General features: G+C 43.2%; 1 protein-coding gene across 4 annotated transcripts in view; it reads left to right on the top strand.

Moving 5' to 3' along the window:
- Positions 1–914: 914 nt before the first annotated feature.
- KIF2A (kinesin family member 2A) overlaps positions 915–16,590 on the top strand; it is a gene marked incomplete at both ends in the record, with an annotated part of 60,762 nt that continues 45,086 nt past the window's right edge. For all 4 annotated transcript variants that reach the window (XM_084233362.1, XM_084233360.1, XM_084233361.1 and 1 more), the window contains one exon: positions 915–978. In XM_084233362.1, the coding sequence (XP_084089488.1) occupies positions 915–978 (64 nt within the window). The remainder of the gene's footprint in view (positions 979–16,590) is intronic.

The raw sequence follows: 16,590 nt of genomic DNA, 5'->3' as shown, positions 1-16,590 counted from the left end.
AACCGAACAGTCAAGGCCGCCCCACCACAGAGACGGTTTTTATTTTCTTGGCTCGGCCATGTGCTCTGCGGCAAGGCCACGAAGAAGCGGTCTCCACTCTGCCTTCGGGTGGGTGACGCTCATCCCCGGGTGGGCGTTTCTTCCCTTCTTTCAGAACCGAACGGGAAAACGGACCAAAGTGTGTCTTAGGAAAGTTACTAAGTGACAACAGACGTGACACTCCGAGAAGAAACACTGCGCCCTGGCTGCCAAAGGGCGGTCCCTAAAAGTGCAGCCGCGGCCCCACGCTCCACAGGGAAAGCCTCGAAGCCGCTGGGCCTTTCATTCACCGCGGCCCCAGCGCTAATTCATGGACGCCGGAGAGCCAGGAAGGCGCCCGGGCGCGGGTTCCCGCCTCTTCTGGGTCGCGCGCTGAAATCAAACGCGAGCCGGGCTCGGCGGGCGCCGCGCAACGACGCGCGCGCTCAGCTCCCCGCGCCGCCGAGCTGCAGCCGCCGCCAGCCCGCCGCGGAGCTGGGCGGGGCCGCCTGGAGGCCGCGGGGCAAGGCCGGCGGAGGAGGAAGGGACGCGGGCGGCGCGCTCTGCGCAGGCGCGCGGCGCCCCGCCTCCCCAGCGTCGGCTCCCGGGCGGGCGGCTCGGGCCCTCCCACTCTCCCCCGCGCCGCCTCGCGGCCCCAGCCCTCGCTTCACCCCGACGCCCCGGCGCGCGCGTCCTCCCGCCGGCCTGCAGGCCCGGGCCTCCGCGTGCTTGCCCGCCGCTGCTCCTCGCGGCCCCGGCTTGCGTTCACGCTGTCGCCCGGGCCGGCGCGGCCGCGGGCCACCGCTCCCCCTCCCACACCCACCCCGCCCCCTCCCCGCCTTTTCCGCCCTCCCGTCTCCCTCCCTCGGCCCGCCGCCGCCGCTCCCGATGAGGTGATGGCAACGGCCAACTTCGGCAAGATCCAGATCGGGATTTACGTGGAGATCAAGCGGAGCGATGGTGAGCGGCGCCGCGCCCGCGCCGGCCGGGCTCCGCATTCGGGTGTGCGCGGAGGGGACGCGGCGCGGCCGCCCATTGATTGCTCCGCCGGGCTGTGGGGGCGGGAAGGCGGCGGCCGTGGCGCTTTTGTGTGCGGCGTGTGCGCCGGGGAGGCCGGCGTGGGGTCCGCCCCGGGTGCCGCCGCGGGGCCGGGGACGGGCCGCGGCCCGGCGGGGGGTCTGGGCCGGGGGAGGCCGGCGGGAAAGGGCCGGGGGTCGCGGGCCGCGTCTCTGGGGGCTGCGGGCGGGCGCGGCGGACGCTTCCGGACCGGGGGGCCCTGCCGTCTCCATCCTCCCGCGGGGCCCGGCGCGGGGGGCGGGGGGCGGGCTGGTGTGGGGAGGACCCGGCCTAACGTCCCCCCAACCCCCTCGGCCTTTTCATTCCCCGGTGTCTCTTGGAGGGAGTGGGGGCGGGGAGAGCGTGGCGACCGTGATTTCGGCGTTGCGAGCACCGGCTGCTGGTCAGAGGCCAAGGTGGGGGTAAAGGCCAACTCCGGGGGTTCAAACTGCTGTGCGGGTGTCAGGCGGCTTCGGCTTTGGTTTCTGGAGCACGCCTCTCCCGACTCGCCTCTTCCTTCTCTCCCCTCGGGTAGCCCGTGTTGGGAGAAGGATGCGGAGATGTCATGCTCAGCCTTGAATGAGGGTGGGGGAGCAGGGAGAAGAAGTGTTCCATAAGCTGCTCAAAGGTGATGAGACCGAAAAGGGGAAGCGGGGGGCTGAGGCAGCCGGCGAGGCGGCCCGGGCGCTGGGGTGGGCTACCGGATGTTGATATTTTCACACCCTGCGGGGAGGTAACCCGGGGAGCGGTGTAAGTGGCGGTGGAAACACCTGCTTAATTTTTTTTTTTTTTAATTTGAAAGTCTTAGACGTGCTTTTCTATAGGTTTCTCTTGGGAAACCTCTTGGGATGTGGATCAGCTAGACTTGGATAGAATTTATTAAAGGAGAAACACATGGAGGGAAATACGTAAAATTCCCTTCTTTCAATCCCAGTATTGAAAACTTGTGGTTTTGATGCTGTCTCCCTCGTACCCATCCCTTTTATTTATGGCTTATTTGTTATGGTCTGGCCTTGTCAATAGTAACGTTGCTCACTCGTCCACATCCTTTTGTTTCTACCATGTCTGACTAACTTATGTGAAGCTATGTTGACTTTCATGTTATCTGTAGGATGTATTGGAAGACTCTGTATAGCAAATAATTTCTTTCCTTCATTATACTTGAGATAATTTGTGATAACATCTATGTAGAAATACAAGATGCATTATACCTGTGTAATGTATAGATAAATTATACCACTTAGAGCTTTGGAAGTTACCAGTAAAACTAGTGGGGAAGAGATGTGTACTTTAATTGGGTTGGGGATTTTTTGTATTTTCTCTTCCAATTACTTTTCCTAAAGTGTATTTTTTTTTAGTTTTAGGTGAGTGTGTGTGGGTTTACTATACTAGCAAAAATTGGATTTGCGTATTGGAATTGGGGGTGCAATAAAATATAAGTTCTTTTATTCTAAACCTTTATTGATTATAGGCCTTAACATCTATAAAATCTTATGAGAAAAAGAAAACAGTATCATGACATTTGAAAGGTTTGCATTTTAATTTTTTTTTGGACTAAGATTTAAACATATCATATATGAAACAATTTTGCTTCTTTTGGGGTTCTAGGATATTTCAGCCTTCATCTTCTGCCTATACCAGAAACAATGACATGTCAGAACTTTGTGTTCTGACATAAGTGCTAGTAACCTAAAATCTGCATTTTATTTATTTTTTTAAGATTTATTTATTTATTTATTTATTTATTTATACAAGCACTGGGTACAGTCAGAAGTGCGGGAGTGTGAGGGAGCAGAACAGGCAGACAAACGAAGTACACTACTGAGGGGAGCAGCCAGAGCAGGAGAGGTCTGTGCGCCATGTGGGACTCTCACCCAGGATCGAACCTGCGCTGCAGAGGCTGCAGGCAGCTTTGCAACCCAGCGCTCAACCGCTGCTCCACCGGGGAGGCCCTAAAATCCACATTTTAAAAAGTTTTCACATAAAAAATAACACAGTTGGTATGGTGCTAACCTATACTCACATACATATTTATGCATCTCAGATATACAATTGAAATTGGCCGAAGGGGAAAGATAACAAGAGACCTTGGAAAGAAGGGAATGATCATTTGTATTGGGTGGTGGTTTCATAGGAAATTGATACCTGGGAGACTTCCTTCAAGCTTTCTGTTTTTCACTTTAAAGACCCCTTCTTGTTTCCTTCCATATCTATTGGATAAAACACTAGTGGTTATAGTAACAAAAATAAACTTTGCGGGGTCTTCCTAGTGGCGCAAATGATTAAGTCTCAGCACTATGAAGCGATCTACAGCCACTGCAGCACATGTTCTATCCCAGGCCAGGGAGCTGACCCATATGGCGCAGCAGACCCTCCTGTCTTGCCGGCTGCTCCCCTCAGCAGTGTATTTCGGTGGATCTACCTGTTCTGCTCCCCGCACCTCTGGCCTACAAGCCAGCTCTTGTGTGCATACGTAAGTAAAATAAATATAAAAAAATAAACTTTGCAGTGCCTGATACAAGAGAAATCACATAAGTGAAGAACTGCTTCAGACTGCTATTAACTGGTGACTTGATGTTTTCCTGCATGCTTGCTAATGGTGATCCCTGTCCTTGCTTCAGGCATACTTCTCCTATCAGTGATGCTCGTATATTAATCATACATATTTCAAGGGCAAACATGTAAACTAAAAGAGATGCATTCCTATCTTTCAAGAGCCTGCTCAAAACTGATCCCAGTAGAACTTCACTAATTACTAAAACTAGGTGACCCATCAACCTTTGACTTCCTAAGTCATTCTTTAGCATTTATGAGATAGCATATTCCTTTAAGTGTTAATTTTTGGGTACATTTCTTTTAAAATTTTCAAGCTGCACTGGAGGAGGAGTGCTGTAAAGAATGCAATTGAGGCAAGAAAGGGTACACATGTGTACTTCAACCAGAGCCCTCGGGTCTTACAAGATTAAAATACTTACTAATAAACTTAAATTCCCAGAATTCATTTATGTAGCCCCCCCCCCATATGCCTACAGAATTCCTTGCATTCAGTTTTTGTGTGACTCATTTATCATTGGATTTTTGCTTTTCAAACATTTTAATTAAACATTCAGAAGAAATGTTACCCAGGTAATGAAACTTCCGTCTGTGCTCATCCTGTGCTGCCACCTCCATATTCTGGTCTCCCACATTTTGGACAGGCCTCTTGGTTCAAGAGCCTCAAAGTTGATTAAAATTGAGTGATCTGCTAAGGCCGATCTCACTTTTCTGCTTTTCTTTTTTTTTTTTTTAAAGAATTTTTTTTTTTTATAGAGGCATGTTTTATTTATTTGTTTGTTTTGTTTATACATGCACTGGGCACAGTCAGAAGCACGGGAGCCCGATGGCGCAGCGGTTGAGCGCTGGGTTGCGAAGCTGCCCGCAGCCTCTGCGGCGCCGGTTCAATCCCCCGGCTGCTCCCCGGCCACCCGAGGAAGTTCCCACATGGTGCGCAGACCTCTCCTGCCGCCCGCTGCTCCCCTCAGCAGTGCACTTCGGTCCTTCTGCCTGCTCAGCTCCCCGCTCTGACTCTGGTGAGTTCTCTCACCCTCCCGCGCTTCTGACTGTACCCAGTGCATGTATAAACAAAAACGAACAAACAAAAAAATAAATTAAATAAATAAAAAAAAAAAAAAAAAGAAGCACGGAAGGGTGAGAGAACTCCCCAGAGCCAGAGCAGGGAGCAGAGCAGGCAGAAGTACCGAAGTACACTGCAGAGGGGAGCAGCGGGCGGCAGGAGAGGTCTGCGCGCCATGTGGGACCCTCCTCTGGTGGCCGGGGAGCAGCTGGGGATCGAACTGGAGCTGCAAAGGCCACGGGCAGCCTCGCAATCCAGCGCTCAACCGCTGCGCCACTGGGGAGGCCCGAAGTGACAGAGGTTAGGATTGGACTTCTGATGTTGTTCCCAGCCACAATAGAGAACCTGGTATAAAAAAGGACTTTTTTTCTGGAAATGGGCAATTATATGTGATTTATTTTCTTGCATGTGTCTTCCTATTGTTTTTCTGATGCATTTCCTTTTCAGAATCCAGTGACTCTGGACTTGGGAGTCCAATGAAAATCTTGCTGTTGTGTAGCTAGTCTTTATTGGAAAATTAAAAAACTGCACTCCCTGTTAAAATAGTTATCTGTTCTACAGTAACTCTGACTATCCTTTAGAGGTTGGGGTACTGATGAGAAATGTTTCAAATATTTGAAAGCTGCTGTTAAGATGAGTTGTTCTTTGGGATCTCTTAATCATGGTATTGATACAAGTGATCTGAAGAGAACCATAGACTGTTTCAACCAAAAATATACTTGGAGTTATGTAGTTCTCAGTTTTGTAAATGTGGAAAATGAGTCCCAAGGCACCGTAAGTGGCTTTGTCTAGATTCATGTAGTTTGTCAGTAGTATCCAGGAATCTGTCTTGCTTAATCAATAGCATAGAAACCAGAATATCTCTTAAGAACTGTCACAGTAAAGGGAAGAATTTTCTGGTAATTGGGGACCGTATACAGTTTTCTATAGCTCAAGCAAGATGTAGGAAATTATTTCTCACTTATGGGAAAACCACTAGAGAGCAATGTTATGGAGCTTGATTGGGATGATCTGATACAAAGTGATATAGTACAGTGAGTAGAAGGCATAAAATCTAAAACTGTGGGAGGAAAATATTCCTGTTTCTTAATTAAACCTTGGTGGAAAGAGTGCTTTACTTCAGTATCTGAAATTCAGAGCAAATTGAAGATTTCAAAGAACCTATCAGGAATTTTGGATTAGGGCAGGCAGCGGTTAGAAAAAAATATTAAGTGAGCTAATTCTTTACATCCCTTGCCACATTTGTTCTTCAACTAATTCATCTTTACATGTAGTTATAAAGTCTTTTGGAGAATAGACTGGTGGGATTTAGTAACTAAAGGTGAACCATACAGCTGTGCATTTAGTCTTACTGTAGGTAGAGTTATGTTACTCTGATTAAGGAGTGACTAGAATGGGGAAATTTGTGAATTAGTAATTTACATGGTGACTAGCAGGACAAAATGGCTCCATTTTAGGCCTTCATAATTTCCCAAGTATCTTATTTAATAGATCTTCACAGAAAGCATGTGAGGTAAGCAGGCTAGGGAGCTGTCCAATACATCATTTTACAGATGAGGCATCTGAATTACTTGTCAAAATCACATAGTTAATAAGGGGCTGGATGTGGCCTGAACCAAATACTATTTCTTCATTCCCGCTTCTCTAAGTGTGGTAAATGTTAGCTGATGATGGTATGAAATGTATACTTTGTGTATTTTGAGGTTTTTTAAAAAGTTCTACCAAAGAGGCCCAGTAAGCCTACAGTTGATAACGTTGCTTAAATTTCGAATTGGTGAGGTCAAATTGAATCCTGACATTTCTTTAAGCGTTGAAACTTAAAAATCTAAGGCTTTAGGGTCTTTTTCAGTTGTTCACTCACTTGTTGCTTCCAGGAATATCACAGAAAACCAGGAATCTGTAGTCACAGCTCAGTTGCTTGATTGTTACAATGAAAGTCTTGGGACTGGGGGTGGGGTGGGGGTGTCTTATATATCACAAAAAGAAAAAAATCTAGAGAAAATAGCAAATTGCTGGGTCTACCTGTGTCTTTTCAAATAAGGAAAGAGGTGTGAGTGTGGAAAATCTAGTACAGGATTCCTTGAGCGATAATCTGATCACCTTTCTTGCTAGTTGCAAATATACGTCTCATTAATATATTATTTCTTTCTTGCAAAGTTTAAGTTTCAGTCACTCATTTTCCTTTTAACCATCTCTTATGTATAACCTTACATAAACTTTTAAGGTGTTTATTTTGAGATCATAGTTCTGAGCTTAAAAATAGATAGAATTTTATAAACCCAGATAAAATTAATTTTTTCTCTTCTAGTCTAGTTGTGGTGCAAATATAGGTTAGGTTGCCCCTCTGTCACATACCAGCTCTTTTGGTTAAAAATTCCACTGGTATATAGCCCCAAAGTGAAATTAGATATTAGAACTCACCATAGTCAACAGTTAAGTGCTTAATTATACATACTGTGTCCAGCTATGCCATGTACTTAGTAGAAAAACTAAATGGGATCTTGCCTAGTAGAAACTTAAAACATAAAATGGAATATTGTTTCATTGTTGGCTAGCCTTGAGTTTAAGTTAACTTTTTGTTACTATGTCCCAAGAGAAAAATGGAGGCGGGGCTATGTGCCTTTTAAAAGTTTGATTTCTAAATCTAGTCCAGCAGTTATTTCTGATACTGCCTATTTTTGTTACTATCTGCTACAATAAAGCTCACACTCCACTGTACGTTTACTGGGGCTTGAAAGTATTTTGTTGTGCAGAGACTACGTAAAAGGATTATGGCATGTCACAAGATAATGTAGTCTCACATTTCTTGGTTTTAAGAAATGTGATTAAATACATTAGGCAGGGCCTCCCTGGTGGCGCAAGGGGTTAACAGCCTCTGCAGCTCTTTCAAAATACTTTATACACTGATTCCACTGTGCAGCAGGGTTGTGAGCCATTATTTTAGAAAAAGTAGCATCTCCTACTTTTAGTGTAGGAGTTCGATCCCCTGCCCACCAGGGAGCAACCCACATGGCGAGGCAGACCTCTGCTGTCTCATTCGATGCTCCCCTCAGCAGTGTATTTCAGTCAGTCTGCCTGTTCTGTTCCCCACTCTGTCTCTGGTGAATCCTCTAAACCCCCGCATCTCTGGCTTGTACAATAAAACAAATACATTAGGCAAATGTAATTAAATAAACTTTTATTTCACAATCTAGTGATATATTGGGTGTTGGAGATATAAAAAAAGAATAAGGCACACACAGTTCCTGCTCTAAAAACTAATGACTGATTGACATATAGTGTGACTGGTTATTGATAGCAGTATGTCATTTTGTGTGTGTACCTTTACCACTTCCTCTTTAGATTTAAATTTTTTTAAGTTAAATTCTTGAAGTTTTGATTCTTCTAAATGGAAAATACATCATATGTGCTGTCCCTCTCACCTACTTTGTACATAACCAGTTATCCCTCATGGCATGCTTTCCTGATGAACCTCAGAATTCTCAATTACTGCACCACCAGTCCTGTCTCCTCTCAGTCCACTGAATTGGCATTGCCATTATTGCCCTATTTTCCGTTATCTAAGACCATTTCATTTTAACTTTATAACTTTTAACCTTTGCTTGGTATCTAATGGAATATGGTTTATTCATTTTTAAATTTCTGGCAGACCAGCCCCTGGCAGGTTTCTTTCTAAATATCCTACATTGGGGTGCTTGTAAACATAGGAACCAAGGAAGCAGAGCATTAAAATAGAGCCAGCTGCTGGGACTTACATGTTATTGAGGAACAACCTCCCCATACAGTGTGACCAAGGGACTATAATGATCAGATACTTCCCTGCACCATATTTTGTTTTAAAAGATTTTTTCCAGGTTTTGTTTTCTTTTCTTTTAGCATTGATTTTAGCCAAATTCCACCTGTGTACTTTTTTTTTTTAATGAAAGACATCATCAGGAGACATACTTAAGGTAAAATTTGCCTAGTGACCCTTTTGACTATGAATCTTACTGGCAGCTGTCTGCTTAGCTTCAGAAGCCATGTCCCTTTATATCTTCCACACTTGATTTCTATTCCTTTCTTAAAAAGTAAATTCAGAGGCCTCCCCGGTGGTGCAGGGGTTCAAGTCTCAGTGCTATCAAGCTATCCCCACTCTGCCACATGAGTTCCATGTCATGAGTTCAATCCCAGGCATGAGTTGGAACTCTGGCCAGGGAGGATCCCTAACTCACATGATGCAACAGACCTCTCCTGCCTCTCCCGCTGCTCCCCTCAGCAGTGTATTTCAGTAGATCCGCCTGTTGTGCTTCTCACTCTGTCTCTGGTGAATCCTCTCACCGCCCCCTGCACGTCTGGCCTACACCCCAGTTTTTGTGTGCATAAATAAATAAAAGATAAATATTTATTTTAAAAAAAGCAAATGCAGGTTTTAGTCTGGCTACCTGAGGAATATAACATTTGCACTTTTTTTGTCAGTTGCTTTGCTAAATGTATAGTAGACAGTATCTTCCCCATTTTATGAAAGGGCCTTTTATTCCCATAGTAGTTGGTATTCATTTATCTTACAGGTGGGTGTGTTCTTTTATTTTCCCACCATCATCCTTTTTATCCCCTTGTCCCTTTCTCCCTCCTTACTCCCTCTTCACCTTAGCACTCTCATGGTGTTAACATCCTCAAGTTTTTGTAAGTATTTTACTTTATCAAGTCATCTGCTGTGTAAATGTCCAGTATTTGTTTTTGTCATTTTTTCTTGTTTTACTACACATAATTCCCTCAAAACTCCTTCCATTTTGCTGAGAATGGTTGCAATTCATCATTCCTTATGACTGAATAGTATTCCATCTAAGAATGTACCACATTTTCTTGATTCACTCAACTGTTGATGGACATTTAGATTGCTTACAATTCCTAACTGTTGTGAATAATGTTGTCATAAACATTGTAGAGTGTATAGTTTTTTGCATTGATGGTTTCGTATTCTTTGGATAAATGCCCAAGAATGTGATTGCTGAGTATTTCCAATTTTAGTTTTAAGGTAAATCCAGATCGCTTTGCATAATGGCTGCACTGGGGCATCAGTATTTTATTTCAAAATACTTTATACACTGATTCCACTGTGCAGCAGGGTTGTGAGCCATTATTTTAGAAAAAGTAGCATCTCCTAAAAGCAATCTGACAGATTTCATGGCGAGCAAAGTTTAAATGGTGGGTGGAAGATGACCAGTCTTGCCTTGTGGGAAAGGAGGCACTCCGGGCATGGCGTATAACATGAGAGAGGTTCATGGGAGAGAAGGGCTGTCAGTTAAAAAGTACATTTAAGGTAGGTACAGACGAGAATGATAGATGAAAAAAATAAAAACTAAGGGGGAATCTGGGGCACCTTATTAAAAACATGGAAACAAAGATAGGGTAAGTCATCTTGGAATTAATTTTTAGGACATTTGGAAACTACTATAGGACTTAATCTCCTAAAGCAGTAATAGGAGTTAGCTAGTGATTAGTAATAGATTAGAGGGAGAGTAGTACTGAAAATGAGAGCTAGCAAGGCTAAGATTGCATCAGTCTAGGAGGGTTAGCAATGATTAAGGAACAGATAGATGTAGAACTCGCTGCAAGAAGAATTGATGTTCTGTGGTGATAAATCACTTGTGCGGGAGGGGGGGGTGGCAAAAAAGGACAGGTAAGTTGAAAGGAATGAGCTTAACATTTGGAAAGTCTGAGTGTAAGTTCTGAAATCTCTTCAGTTTACTCAAACTAATCCTATTTATGAATACACTGTAGAGTACTGTAGAGCTCATGTACAATGTAGTATATGAAAGAGAGTACTCAACTCAGGTTGTTTATAGATTTTGCCACTAATATCTTAAAAGTGAGTAAGATATGAGTCACTTCCAATAAATGTTTATATGCACCTCAAGAATTTACTTAACTATAATTACTTTGCCTTTTAAAGACTCAGTTATATAGTTTATTAGCCACGACCCTTTCAGAATTCTTTGGAAGGGGTTGGGGAAGAAGTAAAAAGAATTAGTTAAAAATTTGGATTCAGTTCTATAAGGAATGAAGTGTTTTGTTTCTTGAAATGTACCTGTTTTCCTTTTCTTTTCTTTTTTTCCTTAAGATTATTTATTTTTAAGATTTATTTATTTATTTATACAAGCACTGGGTAAAGTCAGAAGCGTGGTATGGTGAGAGAATTCACCAGAGCCAGAGCGGGGAGCAGAGCAGGCAGACTGGCGAAGTACATTGCTGAGGGGAGCAGCGGGCGGGCGGGCGGCAGGAGAGGTCTGTGTGCCATGTGGGACCCTTGCCCAGCGGCCGGGGATCGAACTGGCGCTGTAGAGGCTGCGGGCAGCTCCACAACCCAGCGCTCAACCGCTGCGCCACCGGGGAGGCCCTGTTCTCCTTTTCTTTCATGCATATTTTAGGTCAATTCTTTCTACCCTGACTTTTGCCTTCGCTTCTCATCTTCAAGATTCTGGATGTTATTTCAGCATTTAGAATCTCTTAATCCTGTTTACAATTTAGGACTTAAAAAAGGGTAGCAGATGGATGACTAGATAGAGCACAGAATTCTTAGGGAGTGAAATTATAATTTAAGCTATAAGATTACTCTATATGATACTATAATAGTGGACAGTTGTTATGCATTTGTCAAAACAAAATACCAAGGTGAGCCCAGATGTAAACTCTGGACTTTGAGTATTAATGATGTGTCATTAGTAGGTTCATCAACTGGATCAAGTGTTCCCATTGAAGATATTGATAGTGAGGAATGTAGGGTTGCAATGTAGGGTTGCAATTAAAGTAAATTTTTGTTCTTCATAGATGTTAGGCTTAGTTTGTTGGCCAATATGAGATGTTTAAGGTTTACTGACAAAGCTTTTTAAATATGCTATAGTGCAACAAGAGGACTCATTCAGGTATTCTTTGCAGCTTTAGCTCCATCTCTTTATTTGGTCCATGGACAATTTGGGTTTATAGTTCAAATGCCATGATAAATGTGTTTGCTTAGGAGACTCATCCTTGAGATGAACCATGATTAAAGTTAAACAAGAGTTGATTTGTTAAAGTTAAGTGATAGGAAATTCATAGCTGTGAGACAAGCACATGAAATCTGATTGTTTCATTTCATGAAAGGTGAGCAAATAACAATTTTGTAGGTTTTTTTTTAAAACCTATAATTGCTATGGATATTGTAGTTTTACCTATAGGGTATTTAAGAAATAAGAACAAGGGCCTCCCTGGTGGTGCAGGGGTTAAAAGTCTCAACCCTGTCAAGCTATTGCCAGCTACTGTGACAAGAGTTCGATCCCCAGCCAAGGAGCTAGCCCACATGGCACAGCAAACCTGTCTCATCTGCTTGCTCCCCTCAGCAGTGTGTTTCAGTAGATCTGCCTGTTGTGCTCCCCACTCTGTTTCTGGTGAATCCTCTCACCTCACCACAACTCTGGACTATACCCCAGTTCTTCTGTGCATAAATTAAAAAAAATAACAAATTAGAGGCCCTAATTAATGAGGGAAGTCTTAAAATGTAACCACATATAACCCTTTGAAATACTGCTCAAACCTTATTTATTTTTCAATAAGGAAATTTATTGTCTAAAGTCATAGAGAGTAGCAAATATGAGATTGGAACGTGGATTGTCCGCCTCTAAAGTCTTTGGACTATGACTCCTTCAGAATTCTTTGTGTAGTATGGATATTTCAGATAAGGGAAGACAGGTCATTAATTACATACCTTTTTTTTCTATGGTATACCTTGCCTTTGGGTGTTGTTATTAATACAACAAGCATTTGCTGCATGATCATTAGTGTCCCTTCATCTAATGGTTTGGAAGGAATTGGACTTCTCCGTAGGAGAGGTTACCATGTAAATTACGCAAAGTTTTGAATAGCTGTTGCACTCACTACAAGTGTTCTTTGGCTTTTTAATTTCTTTTAGAAAAGAGATGCTAATCTTTCTAGTCTCTACCATTGCCTAAGTTTGGGTCCTTTTTGCTCACAAGATTGTCAAAAGTTTAGACATTTACATATACTATCAGGTGCAAGAATATTTACTAGATAAGCAGCTATATTGTCAGGAAAATACAACAACTTATAGTAACTCACTAGAAATCTGACATAATTGATCAATTTGGGGGCCTGTGTAGAATCAGTGATCTTTATTTTTTATAAAACTGTTTGAAATTGCTTTGTGATTATACATGGGTTTTATTTTTACTATTTTTCCCCCGGAATTGTAACTGATATGGAGAGTTGACTACACAACACTACCCTAAGTAGTGTATGTATTTCCTTTATATACTCTTTGGTATGCAGTTTTATTTAGAGTGATACATTGCTTTTAACCTTAAACACTTTTTTTGGTTTCCTTAAGAGCTATTTCTTAACTAAATTGAAAATAATGCTATTTAGACCTTTCCTAGATCTTTGCAGGTCCTTTTTTCTCTGTCTGTTCCTTAAATGTTGGTGTCCTTCAGGACTCACTGCTTTTCACACTGTTCTCTCTCTGAATGAACTAAATACTTCAATTCAGTTTGGCTCCAGACGTGTACTGTTTGTATATCTAACAGGTTATTGAATAGCTCCACTTCCACAGCTCATAAATACTTGAAATTCAACATATTCAAAAATTGAACCTATTGCCCCCTCTCCAAATCTACTTCTTCAGTATCTCTCATCATTTTTATTCACACAGTTATACAAATCAGAAACCTAGATGTCTTTATTCCTTGAGTCCTTGTTTTCACTTAACCTCGTTTCTTCAGGTACTCTTGATTAACTGTCCAAGGAGTTCTTCATTCCATCCTTGTCCTGTTTCCTTTCCTCCAGTATAACTTGGTTCAGGTAGCATTATGTCTTGTTTGGACTGTTGCAGCAAATTTCAAATAGTTCTCTCCACCCTTGGTAGATTACTCTTTCAGAATAACCTTTCTGACATAAATTTAGCCCACTGATCATGTGCTGTAAACCTCGTTGACTTCTGTCTTTATTGCTCCCTGGATGAAGGCCCAACTCTAATGTAGCTTGTCTAAAACCTGAACAGTCTGACTTCCCTGTCCAGTCTCATTTCTTTTTTTTTTTTTTTAAAGATTTATTTATTTATTTATTTATTTATTTATACAAGCACTAGGTACAGTCAGAAGCGCGGGAGGGTGAGAGAATTCACTAGAGCCAGAGTGGGGAACAGAACAGGCAGACTGACGAAATATACTGCTGAGGGGAGCAGCGGGCATGGCAGGAGAGGTCTGCTGCGCCATGTGGGACCCTTGCCAGTGGCCGGGGATTGAACCAGCGCTGCAGAGGCCATGGGCAGCTTCACAACCCGGCGCTCAGCCTCTGCGCCACCAAGGGAGGCCCCCAGTCTCATTTCTTGCCATGTATTTGAGGTGCTCCAGCCTCTGAATTCTTGCCTTAGAACACTGTACTACCTAACCTAGTTTCTGTTCCTTTTTGCCTTTGTTAAAACACTCCATCTTTCTTTGATTGCTAGACTAGGATTGGTTCCCTGCTTTATGTTGTCTCAGTACTCTCTGTTTACTCTGTCAAAACATTCATGGATTGTATTGTCTGTTTATTTTTTATTTTTTTAAAGATTTATTTATTTATACAAGAGCTGGGGTACAGGCCAGATGTGCAGGAGGGTGAGAGGATTCACCAGAGACAGAGCAGGGAACAGAACAGGCAGACTGACTGAAATACACAGCTGAGGGGAGCAGCGGGTGAGGCAGGAGAGGTCTGCCTCGCCATGTGGGTATCTCCGCGGGTATCTCTGCAGTTGGCCAGTATCAAACCTGCACATGCAGAGGCTGCAGACAGCTTCACAGTGCTGCGCTCAGCCACCTGCCCAGCAGGGAGGCCCCAGAGACCATATTTCTCAATACAATTTTTGAAAAATAGGTATTTTTTTTTTAACAGAGGCATGTTTTATTTATTTGTTTGTTTGTTTTGTTTATACATGCACTGGGTACAGTCAGAAGCACGGGAGGGTGAGAGAATTCACCAGAGCTAGAGTGGGGAGCAGAGCAGGTAGAAGGACCGAGGTACACTGCTGAGGGGAGCAGCGGGCGGCAGGAGAGATCTGTGCGCCATGTGGGACCCTCCTCTGGTGGCCGGGGAGCAGCCGGGGATCGAACCGGCGTGGCATAGGCTGCGGGCAGCTTCGCAACCCAGTGCTCAACTGCTGCGCCAACAGGGAGGCCCGAAAAATAGGTATTTTTAATCTAATATACTTGAACAGCCTAACTAAATAACTTTGGGGGAGATTTTTCAAAACCTGAGCATAGTTAAATAAATGAGGCTAACAAAAAAAAATCTCCATGTGTTATTATCAGTTTGCATTTGATTACTTTGCTTAAGTAGATGGCCTCGTAATGGAGGCCAGAATCAGTGAAGTTAATCTTTTATATGACAATGACATTATTTCCAGGAAATTATTCAAAACACCAGCCCTTGGTTAGAGGATAGTTGACTGTTTGTATTCTATATATGTGTTTACTAACCATTATATTGAGTATTTCAGGCAATGTATGAGGTACTGAGACATAGCAATGAAAAAAAAGGGGGGGGCCTCCTGGTGGCACAGGCCGTTGAGCGCAGCGCTGTGAAGCTGTCCGCAGCCTCTGCAGTGCTGGTTCGATCCCTGATGGCCTTGGAGCAACCCAAGGCTCACATGGCGAGCAGACCTCTCTTGTCTAGCTTGCTGCTCCGCTCAGCAGTGTATTTCATCGGTCTGCCTGTTTTGTTCCCCGCTCTGTCTCTGATGACTTATCTTACCCTCCCACGCGTCTGGCCTGTACCCTGGCTCTTGTATAAATAAAATAAATTAAAAAAGTAAAAAGAAAAAAGACAAAAAAAATCAAAAGTCTCTGTCCATAAGGAGCTGCCATTTTTGTGGGGAAATGGAAGATACACAAGCTATGCCATCCAATAATTTGTCCTTTGATTAATGGAGAGAGATCAAATCAGCTTATCTGTGGTTGAAATGACCACAGGGATGAGAGGAGTCTGAAAATATAGAACAAGGAAAGATTATTAGTGTAGCAAGTTTTTTTTTTTTTTTTAAGATTTATTTATTTATTTATACAAGCACTGGGTGCAGACAGAAGCGTTGGAAGGTAAGAGAATTCACTAGAGCCAGAGCGGGGAACAGAACGGGCAGACTGACGAAATACACTGCTGAGGGGAGCAGCGGGCTTGGCAGGAGAGGTCTGTCACCCCATGTGGGACCCTCGCCAGCGGCCGGGGATCGAACTGGCGCTGCAGAGGCTGTGGCAGCTTTGCAGCCCAGCGTTCAACCGCTGCGCCACTAGGGGAGGCCCTGTATCAAGATTTTGAAGGACATGGACCAGATAATCCTTAAAATGAGCTTTCAAGGTCTTATATGTTAGGCTTTTGCCTTTCCTTAAACACTTATGTCTTTGCTCCCAGTGGTTAGCCTTGTTAGCCTTCATTTAGTGTTTTTCCATTTCAGAACTTTTGCATGAGCTGTCTCTTACTTAAAACTTTCTTCTTGCTCATTTTGCTTTACTAAACTTTTGCTTTTAATTCTCAGTGTATTATATTTGCACTTTTTCAGAGGCCTTTCCTGACTTGCACATCAGAATTTAATCTTTCCTTATTCTCTCATAATACACTTTATTTTTCCTTAATAAACTTTGTCACACTTTGTAAATCTTTCTTATTTATTTATTTATTTATTTATTTATTTATTTATTTATTTATTTATTTCTGTAAATTTTAAGGAACAGACCATATCTGGTTCTCTGCTAGATAGGGAGTGTTTGATAGTGTGATGGCACAAAAACTTTGATGGCTGGTGAGTGAAGCATATACACATATTGAGACAAAACCATACTCCTGAAATGATAGTTTTGTAAATTAGTAAAATTTGGTTTTAAAAAGAAAGCCTGCAGGGCCTC

The sequence above is a fragment of the Talpa europaea genome, assembly GCF_964194135.1.
Source record: "Talpa europaea genome assembly, chromosome: 5".
Taxonomy (NCBI): domain Eukaryota; kingdom Metazoa; phylum Chordata; class Mammalia; order Eulipotyphla; family Talpidae; genus Talpa; species Talpa europaea.
The sequence above is the reverse complement of the archived record's forward strand: the minus strand, read 5'-3'. Positions and strand labels throughout refer to the sequence as shown.